Consider the following 25,952-nt stretch of genomic DNA (forward strand, 5'->3'; position numbering starts at 1 on the left):
AGGGAGAGAGGCAGCCCACGGTACGAGGGATCAGAGGGAAGACTTGGGGTCCACCCTCCCACCTCCGCCGCTCTGGGGTTTCTTGGGGCGGGGAGTGGGGGTGGGACCTGTTCCACCCCCACTCCCCACCCCAGCTGCAGGGAGCGCAGCCCCCTCCCCCCTATTACAGAGGCGGGGCCCGAAACGCCTGGAGGTTCTTGGAAGGAAGGTGCTCCGACGGAGCGGGACTACCGACCCGGCTTAATCACGTTGACGCGCTGCTGTGCGCGGGGGCGGCCGAGCTGGGGGCCACTCGCACCCAGGCCGCCCGTGTGCATCCCCTCGAGCTGCAGCTGGGCGCCCTCGAAAACTTCGCTTTTATCCCAACTTGCAAGCGCGGCAGCGAGCCGTGGGCGCGGCGCCTTTAAGGAAGCTGGGGGCCGGGCTCGCGGCGGGCGCGGCCCTGGTGGGCGGGGCTCGCGACCGCCGGGGCCCTAGTGGGCGGGGCCTCCTCGGAGCGGCTCGAGGGTTTGGCCGCCTGGACCAGACGGAGCGCGGTGCGGAGCAGACATGACCTCGCGCAGGTGAGCCCGACGCCGCGATCCCGGGAGATGAGCTTCAGGCAGGGGGACGCGGGCGAGATGCGGCCCGGGACGTCTCCGCCCTCGGCCGGTTGCCCCCCATGCCTGGCGTCCTGACACCGGCCCCCTCCAAACCGGTGCCGGAACCCTGGGTCCCAGGCCCGCGAGGCCCGGCCTCACTCAGGCGGGTGGAAAGGACTCTTTCGAATGGGTGGCCGGGCCTGGGTGGTCAGAGGTACCCCGACCTAGGGAACGGACCGTGCCCTGCAGGTGGTGGGTGGTGGTGGCTGGAGCCTAGAGTGGGCAGCAGGCGTCAGAACAGTGGCAGACCCCCCTCTCTCCCTCCCGTGGACCCCTTGCTCTGCTCCAGGCTCCCTTTTGCCCACCAGAGATGTATTGTGCGTGGCGGGGGCATTCCTCCCTTCCCTAGGCCTGAAATCCTGGGCAGCAGCAGGGGGTCCGGAGAATCTAGTGCCCCCTCTAGACTTGGCCCCTTGACCCTGCTTGCCTGCGAGGACCAGCCAGCCCTTGACAGGCTCATATCCCCTCCAGACCCTCCTGAGGGCCAGGTTTTGGAGGCTGGCTCCCTGGCAGGGACGTGTGTGAGAGCTTCCTGCCTCCGTAGGGAGGGAAGTGGGAAGTGTGACAGGAACTGGGCACTTCCTGCCCTTTCTGCCGGTTCCCGGCTCCCTGGGCGTGTACACACGCATGTGAGCTCAGACTTCAGCATGCATGTGGATGTCAGTGAGGAGCCACACAGATGTAAGACACATGTCACCGCTTCCTGGCACTTGGCACATCCAGAACACTCCCCACTGGGGCTTGGTGAGCCAGAGGTCACAGGAGGGGTCACCCTATGACCCCGAGTGACCCCCTAGATCAGTGAGTGCCTGGACTAGGGCTGATCTGCGGGGCCCACAGGGCTTCTCCCTGCCTGAGCCGGGTTCTCAGCCCAAGGCAGAGACCCCTGCCTCCTCCACCTCCACCAGAAGCGCTTTAGCGGTGGAGGTCCTAGGTCCTGCGAGGTGTGGTGAAGAGGCAGCAGGCACAGTGGCCTCAGGAGGGTCCTGGGCCCTCAGGCTCAGGAATAGTGGAGGTGAGTTGAGTCTCTAAGAACCTGTTAGTCCAAAGTTTAACATCCAGCCGGAACTCAGGGAGGAGGGGGTTTAAGGGTCTGGTTGGAATGACCCCTCAGGCTCCCCTCGGCCTCTCTCTTGTTTGTCCCCTGGGCAAGTTCTGGTGCTCAGAGAAGGCCGTGTCCGTATCATGTGCATGTGACCCTGGGCCAACCTGGGAAAGCCCCGGGTGGGGCTCTGCCCGCCCTCGCCAACCCCTCCCCGCCTCACCCTGGGATGACCATCTGGACTGTCAATCCTCTGGCCCCTGGGCCCCTGTCCACACCCCTATCAGGCCTGGGCAGGCCCAACCAAATAAAGCTCGTCCCCCCCTGTACGCCCCCCCCCGTGGCCCCTTCCTGTGGCCCTGTGGTTTGTGGGTCAACGGGCTCCTCCGTCAGCACCACTTAGCCCAGGGCTCTGGTGCCGTGGGGCAGGGCTGGGCGCAGGTCCTGCCTAGCTCTGTGGTTTGGTGCGTTGATATTGGTGCCTGGGAGGGGGCTGGGTCCCATGGGGGGCCTGCTGAGCCCCCCCAGCCTCCTACTTCGTCCCAGGGTTGGAGAAGAAAGCATGTCTCTGGTTAGTTTCGTTCCGTACAGTCAGGATGGACCCTGGTTGAGGTTCCTCCGGGACCAGGCGGGGCCAGGGCCTGGGGTCGGGGGCAGGGAAGTGGGGAAGGACCCTGCCTATGCTCTGGGGCCCTCAGCCCTGGAATTCCAACCTGGGACGCTTCTCCACTGGCCTGTGTGGCTCCCACCATCAAGAAAGTGTCTGCCCTCAGGCATGTCCAGCCCCTGTATCATGTGTGTGTAGGCATATTGACAGGCCACTTATGTGTCTCTCAGGGTCCCAGGGTCGGAGATGTGCCATGTACAGATGGGACACCAAGGCCACACAGGAAGCTGGACTGGCCAGTGGCCAGTCTGGGTTCAGGCTGATCTCATAGGTGACCTGGGCTGTCCCTGGGCTCCTGGGCACTGACTGGGCTCAGTGGGCCTTAAGGGGCCCAGGCCGTTAGATCTATTGGGGGCCCAGTATGCCCTGTCCACCCAGTCTGGCCCCTGTTCTGGGCCTTCCTGGCCATAGGCCAGGGCAGAGGTCACCAGGGCAGAGCCGAATCACTGACCTGCCACGGAGCAGGGACCCCTTCTGCACAGAGGTGACCCAGGGCCCTGGCACAGAGAGGGTGTGGGGATTGGAGATGGGGACCCGTAGCCTCCCTATCTCCTCCCCTGGCCTCAGCCAGAGGCAGCAAGCCACACTGGCCTGCTGGGCACCTGGCTCCACCTCCAGGCCTGGCAGGGGGCTGTCAGGCCCTGCCTTGGCCTGGGACTGTGGGAGGGCGGTGGCGCGAGCTGCTGCAGCCTCTCAGAACGCCCCTCCCCCAGAGATTTCCACCTGATAGACCCAGTGGCAGCTTTCGGGGAGGAGAGGGGATGGAAAGTATGATTGAGAGTCCCCGAAAGGACAAACAAGGTGCTCTTCACCCCTCTCTGTGGCTTTGATGCCGGGCCTCCACCCTCCCCCTGCCCCCACTCTGGGCATTGCCCGTCTTGGACTGGAGTCTGAGGCTGCTGGGGCTGGGGGGAGGGGGCATCTGGGCACAGGATGTGGTTCAGCAGAGTGGGCGGCTGGGGGGTGGGGGTCAGAAACGTTCTTCTGGGTTCCAGCCCCCCCACCCCCACCCCGCCTGCAGCGTCTCAGCATGGGTCCAGGGATGGTACGAGGCCATCGCCCTTTTCCTGGTGGCCTTGCCTGCTCTCCGATGACTGGCTATGGAGGTCACCATGTGGCAGCTCCTCCAGGAAGCCTTCCCTGGCAGCCTCACCTGCTGGACCACTCAACCAAAATTGCCCCCAGGTCTGGCTCTCCTGTGAGCCAGCGTGGGAGGGAACTTGAGACACTAGGCCCAGAACGTGCTCAGGAGGTGCCTGGCTGACAGCATCCCCACTTCCCCCAGGGAGAGCGTGGACAGGGTGCTGCTCACACTGGGTGGCCCTAGGCAGGTCATCTGAGTTTCCAGGCCTCTCTGAACCAATGTGTGGACCCTGGGGGCTCACTGAGATCAGAACAGAGCCTGTCCTCATGGGGACTTACATCCAGTGGTGAAGACACAGGGTGACAGACAAACAGAGAAGCATGGTGTGTCTGTCTGCAGTTAGCAAGTGCCACACGTGGATGGTACGGGCAATGATGGAGCCACAGTGTTGGCCAGGAGGGTCTCTCAGGAAATGTGAGCTGGAGGGAGGCATGAGCTGTGCCCCAGGTGGGCGGCCAGAGGTGGCCAGACAAGGGCGAGGTCAGTGAACAGAGCGATGGAGAACAAGGATTTCCAGTGCTGGGTCCACGAGGCAAGCGAGTGCTGGCCTCGGAGTCTCCTCCTGAGAGCTGCAGGGGGCCACTGGCAAGTTTTAAGCAGCTCTGATGTGGATTTCCTGAGACTCCCTCTGTCTTCCATGGCTTGGCTGTAGGGGCAAGGATGAGGCCCAGAGACCCGGAATTAATAGTCCAGGCGAGAGCTAGTGGGCGCTGGGCCCCAGGTGGTGGGAAGTGGTCAGCTCCGGGCGTGTTTAGAAGGTAGGACGAGAGGATTCCGATGGACTGGGTCATGGTGCCGGGAAGGAGAGGGGTTGCAAGGCGGGGACCTGAGCACTGGGTGAGTGGTGACTCCCTTCGCTGAGTGAGGACAATGCAGAAGAACAGGGATTTGGTTCGTTTTCAGGAGTTTTTAATTTTGCAGATGTTAAAATAAAGATGCTGTTACCTTTCCAAACAGATGCTAAGAAGTGTCGTGTCTGAGCCTGAAGCTCAGAGCCCAGGTGGGGCTGGAAGTGTAGACAGTGCGTGGACATGTACACATGTAGGCACAGGTGGGGGGCTGTGACACTGAGGAGTCAGAAAGAGGAGGAGGAAGGCCCGGCCAGGTGAGGCGGAAAACCAGGGAGCGTGGAGAACCTCCGAGGACAGCAGAGTGGAGAGCGTTTCTAGAGGCCTGACCGCCTGTGTCACGTGCTGCTGGGGACGGAGGCCTGACCCTGGGCCCCGGGAGGCAGATGAGGACCCAGAGCCAAGGTCTCAGGGGGCTGGAGGGCAGAGGGAATCAGGTCTGTGCGGACTCCGTCGAGGCAAGCAGTGTGGACCAGCAGAGGCCAGGAGAACCTTCTGTGATGATGGGAACGTTTCCTGCCTGCACCATCGACAGCCACACGCGGCTTCCCACAGTGGAGTGTGGCCAGCATGGTCCAGGAACTGGAATTCTGATTTTTTTGGATTTCAATGCACTTACTTTCAGATCCCACACATGCTGTGGCTGCCGCGCTGGACAGTGCAGATATAGACTGAGCACAGAAGGCTCCTTGGAGGGGTCAGGACGGGAGCTGAAGGCAAGGGGAGGCCTGAAGGGGAAGCAGGAAGACCTGGAGGGAGAAGGGGCCAGGGCAGCTTTCAAGAAGAGATGTGATCTGATTCCCATTCTAGAAAGATCTCTATGGGGGAGGATCATCCTTGCTCCCATCACTCGAGTCAGCATGGGGGCAGGGGCAGGTCCACCGGGGCACAGCACTCCACCCCATCTGTGCCTAGGTTATGACTGCAGACAACGGGCGGGGCCTGGGGCCACAGGCAGCAGAGGTGGAGTGGGGGCCCTGGTTTCTTACTGGATGCAGGACCCCCGGACCCCCACCATGTGTCATGTGTGGTGACCGGGGGGATGTCCCCTGCCCCTCCAGCGGTGACCCCAGTGCCTGCAGTGGACAAGTTGCAGAGTGAAGGTGTTACTGCTCGAGGATGGGAAGGGGCAGAGGGTGGGGGAGCCTCTCCTCCCTTGCTCCTCCCTTGTCCCCTCCCTCGTCCCTTCTTGCCAACACCCTGAGAGGCTCTGGGGCGACCACATGCAATTTACTCCTGGGCCCAGAAACTCCTGCCCTAAGGGCACGGACTCGAAAGCACCGTTATGACCTCAGACAGGGGCCCCTGTGCAGCCCTGATGAGGGGGCCGCGGGCTGTCCCAACATCTCATTGGGGAGGCTGTGGTTTGCTGATGGGCTGGGAGGGGAGGAAGGGAGCCCCGCGTGACTCTGGGGGATCCCTAGGGCCTTTGGCAGAGCTGGGAACCCCTGGTCGGGTGGGACCAGGCAGAGAGTGGAGTGTCTGCAGGACACTGGAGGGGTCTGCCCCCACGCCTCCCCTGCCTGTGTCCCCCAGACCCCAGCCCTGCCTCCCTCCCCCCAACCTCAGACCCTGTGGTCACAGCCCGTGGAAGGTCATGAGCATGGGGCAGCCCACGACAGGCACCGTGGGTGTTTGCCACTGAAACGTCGATGGGGGCTGGGGGTGGGTCAGGGCCAGGCACAGAGTGCTCAGCGTCCCTGGCTCTCTAGGGTCACTGACTTGCTGTCCCTGTTCCAGGTGGTTTCACCCCAACCTCGGCGGGGTCGAGGCGGAGCAGCTGCTCCTGTCCCGGGGCCAGCACGGGAGCTTCCTGGCCAGACCCAGCAGGAGCTGCCCGGGAGGCTTCACGCTGTCCGTCAGGTGGGTGGTGCCACGGCCAGGCATGAACAGGCCTGTGGGTCCAGAGGCCTTGCAGGGCCTGAGCACCCTCAGCTGGGGGCACAGGTGGGGATCAGGCTCCCTAGTCCTCCCAGAGGGGTGACGGGCAGCATCCCGGGCAGCAAGGACCCCACTGAGGCTGGACGCCAAGAGTCTGGGTTCGGGGGGGCGGGGTGGGAAGGTGGGTGGCAGTCCAGCATTCCAGACCAGGTGGTCTGTGGGCAGGAGGGCACCATTTAGAAGGGCTTCAGGGAGGGGTCTGTGAGGTGGGGCGTTGGCAGGACCTCCCTCTTGCCCTCTGAGGGGTCTGGTGGGGCGGGCAGGAGGCCTCAATGGCTGTGATTGTGCTACTGTCTCATGGGGATGCTGCCCACTGCTGCCCAGTGGGGGTCTGCCCAGAGCCCACAAAAGGGCCATTGTGTGGGGGGAGGGGTGGGGAGGGGCTGCAACCAGCAGAGTGGACAGCCGGGCCTGTGTCTGCCCTGGATGGAGAGGAGTCAGTCTGTAAGGAAGAGTGGTGGTCTGGGTGAGGGGGCTTCCAAAGGGCTCTAGATCTTTCAGGTTCTCTGCTAAACCCAAGGCAGCAGGCGAGACTGAGGTGAGCCCTCAGGATGGACTTCCCTCACCCTGGGGCTTCCCAGGCCACATTGTGGGGCCTGGGGAAGCTGTCTTGGGGGCCCTGTCCCAGTCGTCTGGAGCCTCTAGGCAGGTGGTCTGGGTGAGGCAGAGCCCGTCATGGAGGGCAGCCCCAGCCTCGGCCTCCAGGCCAAGGGAGAATCAGGTGCACGGTCTGCAAGCCTAGTGCTGGCTGCCCAGGGTGCCGTGTGGGCGGGGTGCCCACCACCAGGGTGGGGCCCAGACCCTGGCTGGACTGGGAGCTGCAGCCTGGCCTTGGCGCTGTTCCTGGCAGGGAATCTGCAGAGGCCAAGACCTCAGGGCAAGAAAGGCCCAGGGACTGTTCCGGAAGCTGAGGGTGGTGATGGGAAGAGGGGGGATGGTAGGAGCAGGGCCCCCAACGGTGGCTGGTGCTTGGTCCTTCCAGGCGCCACGACGAGGTGACCCACATCAAGATCCAGAACACGGGCGACTACTACGACCTGTATGGAGGAGAGAAGTTCGCCACGCTGGCTGAGCTGGTGCAGCACTACACGGACCAGCGCGGGGGGCTGCTCCGAGAGCGCAGCGGGGCCCCCGTCGAGCTGCGGCACCCACTGGGCTGCCAGGACCCCACGACCGAGAGGTGAGCGGCTGGCATCCATGTCCGGCCAGCATCTGTGTGTCTGGCCCCGCACGTGTGTGTGTCCGCGGGGGCAGGCTCCATGGGTTGTTCCGCCCCCCGCTCATGGTCAGGCCTGGGCAGAGCTGTAGCAGAGCTGAGGGGGTCCCTGCACCCCTCTCCTGGGCTCCGGGCCTCACTCCTCCAGGTCTCAGCACCGCAGGGGTGAGTGGGACAGGAGCCTGCAGCCAGTCTCACCGCTGCCCTCTCAGCTGGTGACCTGGGGTGAGCAGGCTCCTCCAGCCTCGGTTCCCCAGTTCCCGGATCGGCACCTGCAGGAAGTGGGGGGATGGGTGGCGGCGGCAGGGTGTTGGGGGGCAGGTGGGGCTGAGCTGGGGAGGCGGCCCTGCCCTCCTTGCTGAGGACCATGCTGCCACCTGGTGGCCGCCCCAGGCCCCACAGAGCCCACCTGTCCTGCCTCCTGCGGGCTCCTGGGAGGAGAGGGTCAGAGAGGTGGGCTGGGCAGACGGAGGGTGGCGGTGGGAGTGGGTCTGTCGGTCTCTCTTTGTCTGTGTCTCCGTGCCTCTCGCTCTGTGTGGATCTGTGCCCCCTCACCTGGCCAGGCCATGGCCTCCAGTCTCACCTGAGCTCCCTGACTCCCCTGCCCTGGGCCAGGTGGTACCATGGGCACCTGTCTGGCAAGGAGGCCGAGAAGCTGCTGATGGAGAAGGGCCGTCCGGGCAGCTTCCTGGTGCGAGAGAGTCAGAGCAAACCCGGGGACTTCGTGCTGTCGGTGCTCACACAGCCGCTGGACAAGGCGGACCGCCGGCCACGGGTCACTCACGTCATGATCCGCTTCCAGGTGGGAGGCTGCTCGGGGTGGGGGTGTGGCTCAGGGGAGGCCAAGGCAGCCAGGCCCCTCACTGCCGCCCCCCACCCCACAGCCAGACGGGAAGTTCGACGTGGGGGGTGGGGAGCAGTTCCACACCCTTGGAGACCTGGTCGAGCGCTACAAGAAGAACCCCATGGTGGAGAAGTCAGGGGCCGTGGTGCACCTCAAGCAGGTATGCTTCGGGCACATGACCCTTGGGATCCAGAGTGGGCTTCTCTCCCTGGGGGGCCCAAGAGACACCGGCACAGCCCCGCCCAGGAGAAAGGGCGCCAGGCCAGCACTGGGGCAGGGTGGCCCAGGGGAAGAGTGTGGGCAGGGCAACTGCCCCCAGGGGAAGGTGCTGTGTGGTCTGTGGGTCCCTGCTAAGCTTGGACTGGGCCTTTCCCTGCCAGCCCCTCAAGGCCACGAGGATCAGCGCCTCGAGCATCGACAGCCGCGTGCAGGAGCTCAACAAGGCCACCGACGCCAGCGAGAAGGCCAAGCAGGGCTTCTGGGAGGAGTTCGAGGTGCCTGCCCGCTGCCCACCCCCCAGACTCCTGTCCTCTGGGGCTGGGGCCAGCAGAGGGGTGCAAGGCAGGGAAGGCAGGGTGGGTGCTGAGAGCTCTGGGGAGGGTTGGGGCCACGGGCTGAAGCCTCCACTTCCCCAGATGCTGCAGCAGCAAGAATGTCGGCTCCTATTTCCCCGGAAGGAGGGGCAGCGGCTGGAGAACAAGCCCAAGAATCGCTACAAAAACATCCTTCCCTGTGAGGGCCGGGCAGGGCATGTGGGGCCTCCAACCCCCATGCGGGGGCCCATCTGCAAGGCGGGCCTTGGGGGTGGAGGCAGGGGATCATATCCAACCTTGGTATGATGCTCCCTCTTACACATGCAGGGCCCCTTCCTCCCTTGTCTCGGCTCACCATGGGGTCAGTAGGCACGGAGGTGGGTGGGGCCATGAGCTTCCCTCTCCCCTGGAGACCTGAGTGGCATCTTTCCCTTCCCAGTTGACACCACCCGTGTCACCCTGCATGACGTGGACCTCAACGTGCCTGGAGCTGACTACATCAACGCCAACTACATCAGGGTGCGTGTGCACGGGGCAGGTGCACATGTGGCCTGGCATGGATCAAACAGGACATCTTGAGCCGTGTCTGGCCACACGCCAGTCACCCCATCCCCCTGTCGTGAGCCTGGAGCTCCTGCTGGCAGCCTAAGAAGAGCCAGGACCTCCAGCGATCTGTGGACCCTGGCAGAACAGTAGATGCTCATGGAGGGAAGAGGGGTGTGGCAGTCCCCAAGTGGTCCTCAGAGTGGACTGGACTAAATATTGGTCCTAAGCCCCCCCAACCTGGGTGGGAGGGACTGTGTGTGAGCCCCCCACCCCGGGACTACTTTGCATATCATTGGCATCCCCTTGTGTCTGTCCTCTGGCACTTTAATTCCTGGAAACAGCAGGCAGCTGACACCCACCCCCTTTCAGAGTGACCCAGAGGAGAAGCCAGGCCACGGACCGGGCAAGGTGTACATCGCCACCCAGGGGTGTCTGCAGACCACAGTGGCTGCCTTCTGGGCCATGGTGCACCAGGAGAACACGCAGGTCATCGTCATGACCACCCGGGAGGTGGAGCGAGGGCGGGTAGGAACGTGGGCTTGTCCCCCCATGTGCTCACCTGGACTGTGTTAGTGGCTGGCCGAGCCTTGCTTCTTCAGTCTTTGGGCCCTGGGGGAGCGGGGAGGGCCCTGGACAGACCTGTGTGTGGATGTGCATGCCCGTGTCACCACAGGGCACAGGGGCAAGGGTGTTGGTGGTCCCCTAGCACGGCTGATGCAATGCACCCACCTCCCAGAACAAGTGTTTCCGATACTGGCCAGAGCTACATGGCAGCCAAGAGTATGGCCAGGTATGCGTGTGCAACGTGGCTGAGTACCAGGCCCAGGGCTACTGTGTGCGGGAGCTGCAGGTGTGGCGGCCAGACCAGGTGAGCCTGGAGGGCAACGGGATATGTAGGGCCAGGGTCAGCGTGGTCGGCAAGTCCCCAGTGCGTGCTGGGGTGAGAGGCCCCATGCTGGGAGAACCCCCCTACTCTGCTCAACCCAAACCCACTGGCCTTGGTGGCTTCCATGTTTCCCAACCCCATGGGCACAGTCCTGGCCTGGGCTCTGCTGGGCAGTGTTCACAGGTGGGCCATATTCTCAGCCCCAGGCCCCAGGCCCCAGGCGCCCAGCTCCGGGGTGGCCTCACGCCCACATCGTCTCTCCCTGTGCAGTCTCCCCCTGGGCCATCTGCAGTGTACGCCAGTGGTGCCTATTTCTGTCCCAGGCACAGATCCCTCCCCCAGCTCCCTAAGTCTAACCACCTGGGGGGTCCTGCAGGCCCCTCATATTTGACTCTTCCCCATAGAACTCACTGTCCCTGAAAGCTGTGTCTTCCACCCATGCTCTCCCTTCCCTTCCCAAGTCTCCTGAGCTGACTGGGACCATCTGGGCCCCCAAGCCCTGAATCCCATCTTTTCCTCCCACCTCCTCCTGCTCGGCCTTGGCCCTGCTGGTCACTTCTGGCAAACCGGGCTGAGCCAGGGCCTGCCTCCTTCCGCGGCTCATTCCCCGCGCCCCTCCCACCCCGGGGTCACAGGAGTGCCCGCTCTGACCCCTCGCCGGCCCCACCTGGGAGCTGCCCAGAGGGCCCTGCCCCACTCACCAGCCCGCCCTGCCAGGAGGAGCCGCCGCGCGCGGTGAAGCACTACCAGTACCTCAGCTGGCCCGACCACGGGGTCCCGGCCGAGCCCGCCGGTGTCCTCGGCTTCCTGGACGAGGTGAACCGCGCCCAGAGCAGCGTGCCGGGGGCCGGACCCATGGTGGTGCACTGCAGGTGCGGCCGGGGCGGGCCACGCGAGGCCATGCTGTGAGAGGGTGGGCCTCTGGGCGGGCCGCGCCGCGTCCCGTGCACTCGCCACAGGCCTCCTGGTCCGTCCCCACAGCGCCGGAATCGGACGCACCGGCACCATCATCGTGATTGACATCCTGGTGGACGTCATCCGCAGGCAGGGTGAGCCGCCCCGGCCCTGCCCCTCCCGCCTGGCCCTGCCCTCCCTCCCTGCCGGCCACGCCTCTCCCATCTAGCCCTGCCCACCCTCCTATCTAGCCCCTGCCCCCCCTCCTATCTAGCCCCTGCCCCTGGTCCGCCCCAGAGCTATCTAGCCCACTGGCACTGCCCTTCACATACAGCCCCACCCCTCCTGCCTAGCCCCGCCCTCCCTCCCTGCCGGCCCCGCCCCTCCCTGAGCGCGCTGGTCCCCAGGGCTGGACTGCGACATCGACGTCCCCACGACGATCCAGCTGGTGCGGCGGCAGCGCTCGGGGATGGTGCAGACCGAGGCGCAGTACAAGTTCGTGTACCTGGCGCTGCAGCGGTACATCCAGGGCGAGCAGCTGCGCCTGCGCGAGCAGGTGGGGGCGGGGCCGGGCCGGGGCGGGGACTGCGTGGGCGTCTCCATGGTGACCGGCGGCCCCTCCCCCCAGCGCGAGCCGCCCGAGGACCCCGACTACCTGAACGTGGGCGCCGCCCCCACCGACCCGCGTCGCAGCCCTGTACCCGCGCCGTCCCGGGCACCCGCGGCGTGAGTGGGGCGTCGTCGGGGTGGGGACCGGGGTGGGGTGTAGCCCCTGGTGGGGTGTAGCCCGTGGTGGGGGCGCTTGGCCCAGGAGTTGGGGGCGCGGCGGGACGACCGCGCACGGGCGCCGCCGAACCCCGTGTCCGCCCGCAGGACCACGGAGCCCTCCGGCGGCGTGTATGAGAACCTGCGCGGTCTCGGGCGGTGAGGGCGCCCAGCAAGGCCGGCCCTCGTGTTCCTCGCAAGGACTGTGTTAGGATGGTACTGACCAGAGCTCGTCTCGGAGTCGCCGCTCAGCCCCTCCCGGCTAAGCCTGGACGCCTAGAGATGGCGGGGGATGGGGGGGGGGCAGCAGCTGGGAGACCCGGGTGTCCCTGCCGCTACTGGGGCTCCCAGGTGAGGGTGCAGGAGGGGAGGCAGGCCTGCAGGGCTGTGGCTGTCTCTCAGCATGGGAGGCCACCAGTGACCACGTGTGACCTTGTGTGTGCCACGAGGTTGAGTGTCAGCCTGTGTGTGTGACATGAGTGACCAGCGAGCAGGTGCCTAGTCTGTGCTTGACCTGAGTGTAGCCACCAGTGCCTGTGCCCCGCTCTCCTGCATCCTGTGCTCCTCCATTTGGAGCTGCTCCTCAGCGGTGCCCACAATGCGTGGTCTGGGATGTGGCCCAGGCAGTGGCTCAGTCCTTGTCGTGTCCGGGCCGGGCCCAGGCCTTCTCATTGTGGTCACGTGAGGATAAATGCTTGTTGAATGAGGGAATGTACGAGATGCTTATGTGACTACGTGTGTGACCGCACGTGCCCGGCACTACAGTGACGAGAGTGAGGCTCCGCATGTGCGTGACTGGTGTGTGTCGGGTGTAATGTCACTGGCACGTGCTCCGTGGTCACACCCTGCCATCACGGGTGTCCCTGTGGCTTTGCGGTGTTCTCAGTAAAATACTGTGTTCTCAGTTGTATGTCTTTGTTGGGGCCTGGGGCAAGAGTGTATGTGGTCCCCTCCACTGGGCCCAGCCTCTCCAGGGTTTCCCTGAGCCCCGCAGCCCCAGCCAGAGCCCCAGCCGGTTGAAGCAGGAAGTCCTGGGCTCTGGGGCAAGAGGTGCAGATGTTGAGACTTGCTTGAGCCAGAACGGGCCTGACCTCTCTTGGCCATGCCAACCTGGCAATGCAGGATTCCTGGGGCTAGGGCAGAACTGGTGGGCGTGGCAGTGGGCGCTGGCAGGACTCCCACCCATCCCTCGGGACACTGCACTTTCCTGCTTCACCAGCCAGTCCCAGCCTGGGTGTGGTTTGCCAGAGACCTCTGTTTCTGTGCCCCCATGGGCGTCGGTTCCCCGGGGACATGGGTTCTGTAGCCCTCAAGTCAGGGCTCCCTGCAGGGCTGTGGGGCCATGATTTCTCAGGGGTGTGGCCTGGTATGATCCCAGTGGGGCACGGGGAGGAAGGATCTGTCTGGACAAGGCCAAGGCTCCATCCTGGTCCTGTCTGCCCTAGTGCTCTGGTCTCTCTCCCCGTCTTCCTGGGGGCACTTCACAGTCCTGGGGGGCAGTCAGGTCCAGAATTGCTGCAGCTCCTCCACAGCCCAGAGGGACAGGAGTTGGACCCCTAGAACCTGGGGCCACCTGCCCTAGGGGCCACTGGGAGTCCCACTCAGTGGGGGTGTCCTCTGGATTGAGGCTCCCTGGAGCAGGGCCAGACCCTGGCCTCTCCTGGAGGGAGGGGCTCGGTGGTGCAGGAGGAGGGCGCACAAGAGTGAAGACCCCTTACCAAACATGGACACAAAATAATTTATTTAAAAATGGATAATTCAGGAGGGTGGGATGGGCACTGGGAGCTGGGCTCCCTGCCACTGCCCCTGTCCTCTGGTCAGAGAGCAGGGTCAGCACCCCACCCAAGGGAAGGGGCCAGCCCCGCCCGGGGAAGGGGTCTGGGAAGGAGCAGTGAGTGACAGGGGAAAATAAATAAGGCTGGTGAGCCCCTCCCTTGTTAGCAAGGAGCTGCACTTGCAGGCGATTCAGTGTGTACAGGGAGGGCCTTGCCAGGTTCTCTCCTGGGCCTCAGTTTTCCCATCTGCATGATGGGAGTCAGGGGAGTGGCCTTTGGGGCCCATAGTAGCCGCTGATTCTTGGAGGCTATGGGGACACTTTTGTATACCCCATCAGGACCCAGCCCCAGGGGGACGGCAGGCGAGCTGAATGGAGTCTGCGGTCCTCAGACATGTTGGGGCTCCTCTGGGGTCCTGGGGACCAACTCCCAACAGCTGCTGCACCCCGTGTCCCTGGCTGTGGGCTCCACGCGTGGAGCTGGGCAGGATGGCTGTTCCTAGTTGTCAGCCAGGGGCCCAAGGGAGAAGGTGGTGGCAGCGGGGGTGGCGGCGGGGGCCCGGGGGAGGCAGCGCAGGTTCCCGGTCTTGAGCGCGCACTGCACGGGCCAGAGTGCCACGCAGAAAAGCAGGAGCAGCAGGACCACGATGAGCGTCACACGCCTCCAGGCCTGGCAGCCTGCCCAGCAGCGGGCCAGGCGGCCCCGGGGGTGGGCGGGCCCTGGGGTTGTTGGGGGCGTCGTGGGCTCAGCAGGCTTGCTCAGGCCCACATCCACACACACGAAGCCAGGGGCCGCAAGGCCGGGCGCAGAGGGCACTGGGCGGCAGCACAGCCTGGTGCCCTCCAGCCACACGGGCTCTTCCTGCCTCAAGTGAGCTGGCATCCTGGCCTGCAGCTGGCGGCTGGTGCGCAGCGCAGGGGCCCCGGCGGTGGGCACGGCTGTGGGCTGCCGGCAGAACGGGCAGGGCACAGCTTCGCAGCCAGGCTGGCCTGTTGGCTGGGCAGCTGCCAGCCTTGCCAGGCACTCCAGGCAGAAGACATGGGTGCAGGAGAGCTCCTTGGGTGTCTTGAAGATGTTGTCATAACCCGAGAAGCAGATGGAGCACTCTAGTGGGGAGGCCACCTTCTCTGAGCCAGGGGTGCTAGGGGACCTGGGGCCGCTGGCCGAGCCGGGTGTCCTGGGGCCACTGGCCGAGCTGGGGGACCTGGGCACTGTGCCTGTGGGGCTGCCCCGGCTGGAGGGTGGCATGGCCGTGTGCCACACCTGCTGGCCTGATGACATGGCTCTGAGCTGTGGGACAAATAAAGACCACTGTGAGTGACCACAGGCTGCTCCTTTCCTGGAAGGTCCATCTGTTGCTCTCTCCCAGTCTCTCTCTTTTGCCTAGCACCAGCCCCAAAGATCCTGGGAGGACACTGCCCACAGTGTCCAGAAAGTCCCACCTGTACCCGACTCAAGGTCTCTCTGTTTACCCCCTGCCCTCCCCCACCTCCCCACGCTGAGACGGGGTGAACATACTGGGGGCATCATGCTGACCACTCAGTGGGCACCTCCTGCCGGCCCTGCCCTACCTGGCTGTGCCACTTGGGCAGAAAAAAAGGTGATGGTGAAAATGGCCCACAATAGTTACTATTTACGTCTGGGCTCCACGAGGCTGGGCCCAGGCCATGTGACATGCAAAAGGCAGAGAGGGCGGGGTGACTCAACCAGGGTCACCAGGCCGAGAGGCCAGCGCACCCTGGGCTCTCACAGGAGGGTGTGGCTCTGCGTCGGCGGGAGTGGGTTTGAGCACAGATCCCAGTGTGGCCGCATGCCCAGTTTGCAAGTGGCTGTGTGAAGGTGGGGTGCCAGGCCAGGTGAGGGTCGGGACTCGGGGTTTGGGGGCTGGTCCGAGCTGGTTGGGCTGCGGGAAGCTGGGGAGGGCATGAGCCGCGGTGGTGGCTGGTGGCCTGAGGGTTTGTCTCCAGCAGCAGCCCCAAGCCTGCAGGGCCAGCCTGGCTGGCTGGTGACGAGGGCCTGGTGCCAGCCCTCAGGACCCGGAAACGCACCTCAGCCTGCAGTGAGGAGAATGGGAGGTGGACGAGTCCAGCCATCCTCTCTGGCCCGGCCGCCGCCCCGGAGGGTCACACGAGGACACAGCTGCCAGCCGGGAGGCAGTGGGATGTCCTCCTCCTGGGCCACTCCCATTTCCACGGACGCCCCCCTGGCCAGGCTCATGTAACTGCCCGCTGACCAGGGCCTGCCCAGCCATCCCACCCGTCCACTGGGCCAAGGTCTCCACCCCAGGCAGCCACAGGGATCCTGTCTAGAGGAGAGCAGGTGAGGGGGTGTGTTGCCCATCACCTTCACAGTGGAGGAGGTCAGGGCCTTTGGGAAGACCTCGGCAGTGTGACCCCGTGGAGCCCGGGAGGTCCCCCAGTGATGACCCTGACCCTGACTTGCTGGTCAGTCCAGGTGAACCAGGGCGATGACTTTGTGGTGACGCACCGTGAAGGCTTGGGTGTTGCTGCATCAGGATTGTGACTGCCCTGAGTCATGGAGACACCCCTGTGATGTCACGAGTGCCCCCAGCATCCTGGCTGAGATGTCACCAAGTCTTGGTGATGGCACTGGCTGCAGGCCAGGCGGTGGCCTCAGCCGGGTCTGGGGGACTGCGGGCTGTCCTCCCCAGGCAGGTTCGCCCCACAGAGCCTGTTCCTTGGCACTGAGGACCCGCCCCTCCGTGGGGTGCCCCGCCCTGAGCCTGTACAGGTGAGAGGTGAGTGCCAGCTGAGCTGGCTTTACCTGGTGGCCAGGGGTCAGCAGAGCCTGGGCATGATCCTCTGGGCTGACCACAGCCAGGCTTCGAAGCTCGGAGCTCTCCTGCTCCAGCAGCGTCCACTCCTTCTCCGGGCCGGCTGGCCTGTGCTCCACCTGGCAGGTGTCCCTCTGCGGGACTGGCTGCCAGCAGCTGTCCCAGTGGCACTGGTCTGGCAGGTGCGCCCTCTGCTCTGTCCAGGCAGGTTGGACACAGGGGACATATGTGCTCTTCCAGGTGCGGAGCGCTGTCCCGGGCAGGGGTGAGTTCTCTGGGCTGGGCTCCTGGCAGGTGTCTTTATATGCTCTCAGGCGTGCTGGCCAGGGGCGTGGCATGGGGCCTCTGGGATTGGCTGGCCTCCTGTCCTCTCCCGGGCAGGCTAGGCAGTGGAGGGCGGGGAGTTCGAGGTGAGAAGTCAGAGCCTGGGGTGGGGCTGGGGTCAGTGTAGGCCTCCACAGCCTGGGCAGGTCTGGGGGAGGTGGACACCTGGATAACACCTCCCCCCATGGCCCTGGGATGCTGGAGCAGCCCCTCTGGAAACAGACCCGCTCACTGACCCCGTTCAAGGCCCTGGTGGCACCTGAGCTCCTGGGTGGGCCTCCCAGAGGGGCCCCTCCGAGGAGCCCCCACAATTCCAGCTCAGCCTGTCACCCCCCACCTGTGCTCTCACCAAGCCCACCCCCATGAGCCCCGTTCCTGCCTGCCCCGTGTCCACACATGTGCACCCCATTGTTCACAGGCACGGCCCTCCCAAGCTTGTGCTTCTGCTGCCCCAGCCCCTCCCCCTGCTCTGGGTCCAGGGACTGGGGTTAGAGGTCAAACATCAGGAAGAGTCAGGGACCAGGCTAGCCACAGGAACTTGTTTCAGGTGTCTGCTGGGGTCACCCTCGGTTACATACACGGGGCAAGGACCCCAGGGCCCAAGGAAGCCCCCCGCCCAGCCAGAGGTTCCAGAAATCTTCCTGGGGGAAGGGGGAGCAGTTCAGTCAGCGTGGGATGCTAGCAGACCACAGCATGGCCTGTGCAAAAGCCTGGCTGGGGCTGGGGGCTGAGGCTGAGGGTACTGGGGTGGAGGGTGTGGGGGCTGAGGCTAGGGGGAGTGTGATGGAGGATGTGGGGGCTGAAGCCAGGGGGGCCAGGGTGGAGGGCTGGAGGCTGTGCTGGGGGGACCGGGGTGGAGGGTGTGGGGGCTGAAGCTGGGAGGGGTGGGGAGGGTGTGGGGGCTGAAGCTGGGAGGGGTGGGATGGAGGGTGTGGGGCTGAAGCTGGAGGAACCAGGGTAGAGGGCTGTGCCGGGGGGGAGCTGGGGTGGAGGGTATGGGGGCTGAGGCTGGGGGAAGCGGGATGGAGGGTGTGGGGGCTGAAGCTGGCGGGACCAGGGTAGAGGGCTGGGGGCTGTGCTGGGGGGGCCGGGGTGGAGGGTGTGGGGGCTGAGGCTGTGGGAAGCGGGATGGAGGGTGTGGGGGCTGAAGCTGGCGGGACCAGGGTGGAGGGCTGGGGGCTGTGCCGGGGGGCCGGGGTGGAAGGCTGGGGGCTGAGGCTGGGGGTGCCAGGGTGGAGGGCTGGGAGCTGAGGCTGGGGGACTGGGGTGGAGGGCTGGGTGGGGCCTGAGGTTGGGGGGACTGGGGTGGAGGGCTGGGTAGGGGCTGAGGGTGGAGGACCGGGGCAGAGGGCTGGGGGCTGAGGCTGGGGGGGCCGGGTGGAGGGTGTGGGGGCTGAGGCTGTGGGGGCTGGGGTGGAAGGCTGGGGGCTGAGGCTGGGGGTGCCAGGGTGGAGGGCTGGGAGCTGAGGCTGGGGGACTAGGGTGAGGGCTGGGCGGGGGCTGAGGCTGGAGGACTGGGGTGGAGTGGCGGGATGGGGATGGAGGAGCTGGGTGTGGTGTAGAGGGAGCAGAGCCTAGCCAAGGCAGGGACTGCGCCCCCTACACCCACTCTGGGCCCAAGGTGTTCCTGAGGCTCCCCCACCTGACACCCCCTCCCAACCCCCGTGGCCACGCAGGCTCTCCCCCACTGCCCGAGGGCTCTCTGCCCCCTGGCGTCCCACAGCACACCTCAGTGCACACCTGAACTGGACTCGGGCACGGTTCCCCTGCTGCTCAGCTGGGGCCCTGGACCTGAGATGGGACCCAATCATGAACCTGTGGGGAGGGCATGTTGGGCCTGGTGAGGCTGGGAGCAGGGGTCTACCCTGGTGGGGGATGGCCTGCCCCACCCCCATAGGCTGGCCTCAGGCTGCGCCCACTCACCTGGCACCCACTGACCACCTCAGCTGGGGCCCGGGACCCTCAGAGGCTGCCCAGCCCCAGCAGCACTCAGAGAAGCACCAAGAGCCAACAGAGGTCAGAGATCAGCAAGAGGAAGACCCTACAGCAGGGCAGCATTAGGTGGGTACACAGAGCAGGCTGCCTGGGCACGGGACACCAGGAGGAGCCGGCCACAGCAAGATGAGGAAGGGTGGCCAAGCCGAGGATGGGGACGGGAGAGCGGCCAAGACCCATATGGAGGCTGAGATGTTAGGTGACACAGAAGAGAGAGGGACCTGGGCTCAGGAAGGGGCAGGGCTCCCATCTGTTCCATGACGGGGTGGGGGCCCAGGAGGGGGAATGGGGACCCGGAGAGGGGGAATGGGGGGCCTGGAGAGGGGAAATGGGGGACCTGGAGAGGGGGGTGGGGGCCAAGGGAGGGGGAATGGGGACCCGGAGAGGCGGAGTGGGGGCCTAGAGGGGGGGTGGGGGCACAGGGAGGGGGGAGTGGGGGGCCTGGAGAGGGGATGGGGGCCCAGGGAGGGGGAATGGGTACCCGGAGAGGGAATGGGGGGCCTGGAGAGGGGGAATGGGGGCCCTGGAAGGGGGAATGGGGGCCTGGAGAGGGGGAATGGGGGCCTGGAGAGGGGGTGCCCCACATGGGCAAAAGCTGGTTCCCCCTAGGCCGGGCGAGAGTCAGAGGCTGGGCTATGGCAGGATTCAGCCTCCGCCCCTCCCTCTGGGGCTAGGCTCCCCAGGGGCTTGGCGTTGCCCTCTGGGCATGAGGTGGCCCTGCGAGGACATCCAGCGGACTCAGCCAGTCCTGTCCCTCCTGCACCCAGCAGTGAGAGCCAGGTCCCCAAAGGTCGGCCCAGCCGCCCCTCCCTAACTCGCTGAGGCGGCTCCTCCAGGGTCCCATGCCCAGGTCCCTGGCCAGGACCTCTGCCCACATCGCCTCCTCAGGCCCCCTCGGTCCTGTCTGTGCGCCCACCTCCTGAGGTTGCGGTGGGTCTTCCTCTTGCTGACCTCTGACCTGATAGGATCTGGGTGCTCCTGGTGCTGAGCGATGAATCGATGAGAGAATGATGAGCTGCCAGCCGTGACCCAGGGCTGTGCCCACTGCCTACCCTCCACGCTCACCTCCTGGGGCACGGGGGCCCCATGGCAGTTGACATAGTGGGGGTCACGAGGGGACATGCCCCACCTGCCTGGTTGGCCTGAGCCGATGACCCCAAAATCGGCCTCGTTTGGGCCTCTTATGTGAGGGCCTGGATCCAATCAGGGCTGGGTGAGGGGCTCAGCATGCAGAAACTGTGGAGGGGCTGTGCAGTGCTCCCACTGCAGACACCTGCCCCCACGCCATGCCCCCACTTTCTGGCCTGGATGCCCATCAGGGTCACAGGCTGGCCAGTCCAGCCATCCCACCCCCACTACTTGGGGGCCTGAGACAGTCACACCCAGGCCCAGGGGTGCCCGGTGGCAGACGGCTCAAGGAGCCAGGCTGCACAGGCCTCGAAGGTCAGGGGAAGGGTGTGGGGCGCACTGTGGGAACCAGGGCTGGAGATTGGGATACAGGGACAAATTCAGAGTGGAGTTTTGCTGCTGGGGGTGGGGCAGGGCTGAGGCTGGGCTGGGGACTGAGGGGGCAGGAGGGGGGACAAATTCCAAGAAAGAGTTGGCAGGACCTGGAGGCGGGCTAGGGGAGGGACATGGAGGTGGCTGGAATGACTCTGGGTTTCTGGTTTGCACCTCAGGGTCGGGGGAAATGGAAGGCCCCGGGGGAGGTCCCTCAGAGGTGTGGACGAGCTGGGGGCCCCATCGGTGCCTGGCCGGGGCCTCCAGAGCCTGCCTGCCTGGACCTGCTGTCCTGGTTGAATGTGGCTCTGTTTCCTGTTTCATCCCCAAGTGAGAAGCCTGGCCTGGTGTGAACACCGGAGCAAAGACAAGGCGTCTCCTCCCGTCTGCTCCCTCCCCACAGGGACCCACAGGGGAGGCCGAGGGAGTCTGGAGGGTCTCACGTCACGCCCCTCCCAGCCCCAGCCTCCCACACAGACGGCGGCGGAGCGTCCTCTCACTTCCTCACGGTCCCTGAAGCCGGCGGGGACCCTGACCCTGTTCTCCCCACCTCCACCTCGGCCCCCTTCTCCTCACACAAGGGGACGGAAAGGACGGCAGTGCCCCCAGGGGCACAGCCCAGGCCCCCAGCCATCCCCATCCCTGCTGAAGTGGAAAAGTCCACGTCAGCCTGGCCAGTGAGGCTGGCCTGGGGGGCAAGAAGGGGTGGGCTGCTCACTCTCCTCAGACCCCCAGGACTTCCCCCAAGTGTGGCGGCCGACGCTCCTGCCTTTCCATCTCCCATCAGACCTCATACTGAGGGTCCCCACCCTGCATTGGCCACCAGGAGGTCACTGATGCAGCCTGGCCAGGCATCCTTCCCTGGCTGCAGACATAGGCTCAGGGACAGATGGACCCGGGGGCAGCCGAGCCCCCTCGGGAGTTTCCGAACATCAGAGAAGAGGCGGCTCTGGGGGGCCAGCCTGCCTCCCTGGAACAGCTGGGCCCTGGGCAGGCCAAGGGCCACCCTGTGCCTAGGAACTCCGTGGGAACCCCACAGCCTCTCAAGGTTCTGGCCAGGGAGCAGGCAGTTCGCCGGGTGGCTGTCCCCAGAACGCAGAACGGAGTCCCAGGAAGCCTTCCTGCGGCCCCTGGCTGTGTGGACACGGCTCCTCTCCCACCCTGGCCTGGTGGGGGCCCAGGCCCAAGGCAGAGCAGATGCTGCCCCAGGTGCCCTGATGGTCGAATCCTCAGACTGGGCATTCCCAGAGACAGGTGGAGCAGGTGTCTCAGGACACGCCCTCAAGGCCGATAGTGGACGGCTAGGGGTGGGGCTGTCCTGCTGCAGCTCGTCCTGGCCGGCTCTGGCAGGGACGTCCAGGGATGAAGCCCTGGGGCCTCCTTGGCAGTCCCACCACCAATCAGCAAACGTCCCCCTGCTCACCAGCCCCCACAAAGAGCCATCCAGCCATGAGCACGGGGGACCCCTGCCCCGCAAGGTGACTCTAGCCTTCACTCTGCACCCATCTGTAACTTCCTCCTGGGCTCCGTGAGCCACCCTGTGAGAAGCACCATGGATGTTCCTGTCTGCATGGGGGGCCTGTGGTCACCCGTGACCTTCACACCCCCACCAGGCCTGGTCATTTTACAGAAAAGACCCCCTAAGAGGTACCCATGCTCTTTCCCTTCTCAGGCCTAATGGGGAGCAAGCTCCTCTCTCGCAGCGACACCATCCTGAAAGGTGGGGCTGCATGCGGAGCGGCCTGGCAGATGCTTAGGCTCTCAGGCCCCAGGAGGAGCAACAGGGTGGGGGTCCTGGTCCTTGCTGGTCAGTGGGCCTGGGTGAGGTCTCACCCTCACTTAGGAACAGATGACCCTTGGAGTGGTGAGAAGGACCAGAAGAAAACGCGCCGAAGAGTTTATCTGACACTGATCTTTTTTTTTTTTAAAGATTTTATTTATTTTATTTTTTTCCCCCCAAAGCCCCAGTGGATAGTTGTGTGTCGTAGCTGCACATCCTTCTAGTTGCTGTATGTGGGACTCGGCCTCAGGATGAACGGAGAAGTGGTGCCTCGATGCGCACCCGGGATCCGAACCCGGGCCACCAGCATCGCAGCGCGCGCACTTAACCACCAAGCCACAGGGCCGGCCCTCTGACACTGATCTTAAGTCTGCATGCCCCACTTGGCTGCTAGACCAGGTCATTAGTTCAAGTCTTAATGAATGAGCTGGTACATGAACACTGTAAATGCTCGAGACAAGCATCGTGGTGCAGAAGAGCGCAGGAGGCTGACCACATAGGCCCCACCTCAGGCCCCTTGGATGTGGACCAGACACTGCAGGAGAACACATTGGTCACGGCTGAGGACCTAGAAAGTACAGTCAGCACGGCCCAGTGCGGGGGAGGTGGCTGCGAACGCTCCTCTCTCCACAGGAACCCACAGGTGTCAGCAACCAGCCAAGGCTGGAAATGCGCAGGGTGGCGCCTCGAGGCCTGGGGCAGCTGGGACCACTAGCCAGCACGGCCTCCACAGGTCCAGCAAGACCTGACAGTCCAGGCAGCAGTCACAGGTAAACGTGACCCCGGGTGGATGTGTCCCAGTGGGGATGCGGCCTGGACCTCCAGCAGCTTCAGGCCAGTGTCCGTCCCTGGGTGGCCGAGGGCCTGCAGGGCCTGGGACCCAGGTATGGTGAGCAGATCAGGGGCAGGGGGCAGACAAGGACGGCAGTGCCTCTCAGAATTTTCTACAAAATGCATTTCTGCTTAAAAACAGAAGTCAGTACGAAACCAAGGAACTTGCTTCTCCAGCTCCTGGAAACTGGTGGTCGAGGGCTCAGGGGTCTTGGCCACAAGACAGTCCTGCAGGCGCCTCAGGGTTCCCTGGCCCCACTCCACCCTGTCCGGACACCAGCTGGAACACTGGAAGGCCTCACTCTCTCTCCTCTTAGAAGGGGTTCCAGGGGGCCACTTGGCCTGGTGGTGCAGGGGTGTCTGCCCGCTGTGGGCTCCCGAGGGCTGAGCAGCCAGGCACGGAGCAGCCCAGCGGTCCCCACAGGCTGTTGGCTGCTGGGAGCTCGCTGTCTCTCCTGGGGGGCCCAGGCCCCACACGGCCTCGTCTTGAGCCCGTCTCAGGGACGCCTGCTCCGGTCAGTCACACCGAGCGGCTGCAGGTGGGGAGGGATCACCTTCAGGAGCTGGGCAGGTTCCCCCTTCAGGAGCTGGGCAGGTTCCCACTCACCGTCTGTCGCCAGGGGACAGAGGAGCCAAGCCAAGGGCCGTGTCCCGGCCTGTCCCGAGGCCGCATTGGGCAGTGCCTGCCTTTTATGCGCTGGACTCCCTCCAAGGTGGTGTGCAGCATTGTGGGTGGGCCCCAGGTCAGACGTTGCTGACCCGGGCTTCTGCCGAGGAGACAGCAGTGGGGCCCGTGTCCCTGTCTGAGGGCCTCTCACGCCTGACGTAGCGCGACTTCCGCGCTGAAACAGTCAGAGACAGGCGGGGTCAGAGCAGGGCCTGGGACAGCAGGGATGCAGCCCTCCCCAGAGCTCCTGGGCGTGGGGTGTGGGGTGGCCTCGGGAGGACACCCCGCCGAGCCCCAGCTTGTGAGGTCACGACAGCCAAGGTGCTCGCGACGAACGTCCCCTCTCCCCAGATGCCTGAGTACCTGGCCTGGGTGAGGGCATGGCTCCCTTGAATCACAGAGGCACAGGTCATACGATGCAATGCAGGGGCCTGGGTGGTGGCCCCTAAAACGTGTGTCCACATCCTAAGCCCTGGCACCTGCGGATGCAGCCTTACTTGGAAAAATGGTCTTTGCAGATATGATTAAGTGAAGGATCTCGAGATGAGATCCTCTGGATTATCTGGTGGGCCCTAAATTCAGTGACCAGTGTCCTCAAAGAGGCAGGCAGAGAGAGAGGAGGAGACATGTGAAGATGGGGGCAGAGGCTGGAGGGATGCGGCCACAAGCCCAGGGACGCCTGGAGCCCCCAGAGCCCGGAAAAGGCAGGAAGGATTCTCCCCTGGAGCCTCTGGAGGGAGTGCCCCCCAACCTTGGCTTCTGACTTCTGGCCTCCTGAGCTGTGAGAAGGTGTCTCTGTTGTCTCAAGCACCCAGTTTGTGGTCACTTGTTTCAGCAGCCCTGGGAGACTAACACAGGCAACTTAGGAAACTCACGATGCTGTAAACGGTGCTGTGTTAGAGAGACCAGAGACAAGTGTTCTACGGAACAGGGCCGATCTAGCCTTGATCACAGAACTTCTCTGTCTCCAAAGAAGAGGGACGTCCTCACCTGTCCCCACTCCAGATCTCTGCACAGTGGCAAGAACATGGACTGGGGAGGAGGCCAGGACTCCTGCTCTGTGGCCTGTAGCTGTGCGACCTCTGTGCTCACGGCGTCTCTGTGCTCACGGTGTCACCTGTAACACAGGTGAGACCCGCACCTACTCCTGGAACTCTCTGAGGCGTGATGCGCCTGATCCAGAAAAACGAAAGCACCAGCTGCTCAGGAGCGGCCACTCAAGGGCCCTGTGCTTGGCTGGCCGCTCCCCCGCTGCTCAGGTCGACAAGCGAGGGCAGCAGAGGTGACCTCTGACCTCACGCTGGGGATCCTCCTTGATAGACTCAACGTCTCAGGAATAAAAGGGAAAAGTCATGAAAGCTCTGGTTGGTTAAGGGGGGACTTGGTGGGTGTCCTGAGCAGCTGGGGGGTGGAGGGCTGCAGGTCCAGGCACCCGCCGAGCCTGGCCCATCCCTGCAGCGGCCTGGGGAGGGTGGCTGATCCTGGAGTGGGACACTCCCGTAAAGCACTATGGGTCTAGCGTTTTGAAATTCTCGCCCAGAGACAAGGAACCCCGAAGGGCCGAGGGAGAGCAAGAGCTGACGTACCTGAGGACTGCGGCGGGGGAATCATCGCTGCCTTGAAAAGGAGAAAAGGCTCACTGAGAACTGCGGACGGACCCCAGCACAGCACGCGACACGAGGACGCTCGGCCCCCAGCACAGCACGCGACACGAGGACGCTCGGCCCCCAGCACAGCACGCGACACGAGGGCGCTCGGCCCCCAGCACAGCACGCGACACGAGGGCGCTCAGCCCCGAGCACAGCACGCGACACGAGGGCGCTCGGCTCCCAGCACAGCACGAGACATGAGGTCACTCAGCCCTGCCCCTCCGGGTTACTTACGGCTTCTCCAGGCTGCAGGACGGGGGCTGCGGGGGAAGAACACAGGTGTCACCTGAAGGCCGTGCAGCCGTCTCAGCCTGGGGCGGGGGTCTGCAGGGCCTGCAGAGGTTCTTCTCCAGCTCTAGGCTCAGCCCAGTCCCACCTCCACACCTTTGCCCAGCAGTGCCCTCAGCCTGGCCGTCTGCCCCATTTCCCACCTGCACGCGGGGGTGGGGGGCCCCCAAGCATCCCAGGGTGAGCCGTCCCTCCCCAGATCCCACCTTCTTGCCCTCTTGGCGGAGTGCACAAGCCAGTCCTTAGAAAGTGCATTTCTCCAGGCCTCCAGCGCAGCCACGAGAGCAATGTGGCTCCACCTCCCCGGGTCCCAGCAGGTGCCTCAGGCGCGACTGCCTTCAGCCCCAGGCAATGCCCAGGTTGTGGGTGTGCCTTGGGGAGA

At 64.8% G+C, this 25,952-nt stretch overlaps 2 protein-coding genes and 2 long non-coding RNA genes across 18 annotated transcripts in view; 1 reads left to right on the plus strand and 3 right to left on the minus strand.

Moving 5' to 3' along the window:
- The first annotated feature begins 495 nt into the window (after positions 1-495).
- Positions 496-12,251, plus strand: LOC131412683 (tyrosine-protein phosphatase non-receptor type 11-like). 3 transcript variants are annotated; one of them, XM_058552565.1, is made up of 15 exons: positions 496-563; positions 6,083-6,205; positions 7,266-7,463; positions 8,115-8,301; positions 8,384-8,503; positions 8,724-8,837; positions 8,979-9,075; positions 9,316-9,395; positions 9,792-9,947; positions 10,159-10,290; positions 11,026-11,180; positions 11,290-11,357; positions 11,610-11,758; positions 11,831-11,928; positions 12,076-12,251. In XM_058552565.1, the coding sequence occupies exons 1-15, from the start codon at positions 550-552 to the stop codon at positions 12,128-12,130; spliced, it is 1,746 nt and encodes a 581-aa protein (XP_058408548.1). In that variant the 5' UTR covers positions 496-549; the 3' UTR covers positions 12,131-12,251. The 3 variants fall into 3 exon arrangements, with proteins under 3 accessions (XP_058408548.1, XP_058408550.1, XP_058408549.1); XM_058552567.1 differs by lacking the exon at positions 11,610-11,758; XM_058552566.1 differs by lacking the exon at positions 12,076-12,251 and having other exon boundaries at positions 11,610-11,721; positions 11,831-11,922.
- LOC131412685 (uncharacterized) lies at positions 3,383-8,193 on the minus strand. The gene is made up of 3 exons (XR_009221832.1): positions 8,083-8,193; positions 6,065-7,320; positions 3,383-5,091 (listed from the first exon to the last, which is right to left on the minus strand). It is a non-coding gene; the product is annotated as an uncharacterized LOC131412685 (long non-coding RNA).
- Positions 8,241-11,130, minus strand: LOC131412684 (uncharacterized). Its single transcript, XR_009221831.1, has 3 exons — positions 11,010-11,130; positions 9,982-10,061; positions 8,241-8,448 (listed from the first exon to the last, which is right to left on the minus strand). It is a non-coding gene; the product is annotated as an uncharacterized LOC131412684 (long non-coding RNA).
- Positions 12,252-13,691: 1,440 nt separating the features above from the next.
- Positions 13,692-25,952, minus strand: part of LOC131412686 (RING finger protein 223-like) — a 40,291-nt gene continuing 28,030 nt past the window's right edge. For 5 of the 13 annotated variants that reach the window (XM_058552571.1, XM_058552569.1, XM_058552568.1 and 2 more), the window contains 5 exons: positions 25,517-25,542; positions 25,220-25,250; positions 19,772-19,839; positions 16,527-16,918; positions 13,692-15,032 (listed from right to left, as the gene is read on the minus strand). In XM_058552571.1, coding sequence (XP_058408554.1) covers positions 14,241-15,032; positions 16,527-16,918; positions 19,772-19,839; positions 25,220-25,250; positions 25,517-25,542 — 1,309 coding nt within the window. In that variant the 3' untranslated portion in view covers positions 13,692-14,240. Of the gene's footprint in view, positions 15,033-15,790; positions 16,254-16,526; positions 16,919-18,600; positions 18,890-19,771; positions 19,840-22,491; positions 23,809-25,219; positions 25,251-25,516; positions 25,543-25,952 lie in introns of those variants that run through there. The other 8 variants (XM_058552572.1, XM_058552573.1, XM_058552578.1 and 5 more) reach the window with 6 other exon arrangements.

Source organism: Diceros bicornis, chromosome 13 (genome assembly GCF_020826845.1).
Source record: "Diceros bicornis minor isolate mBicDic1 chromosome 13, mDicBic1.mat.cur, whole genome shotgun sequence".
In the NCBI taxonomy this organism is placed as follows: Eukaryota; Metazoa; Chordata; class Mammalia; order Perissodactyla; family Rhinocerotidae; genus Diceros; species Diceros bicornis.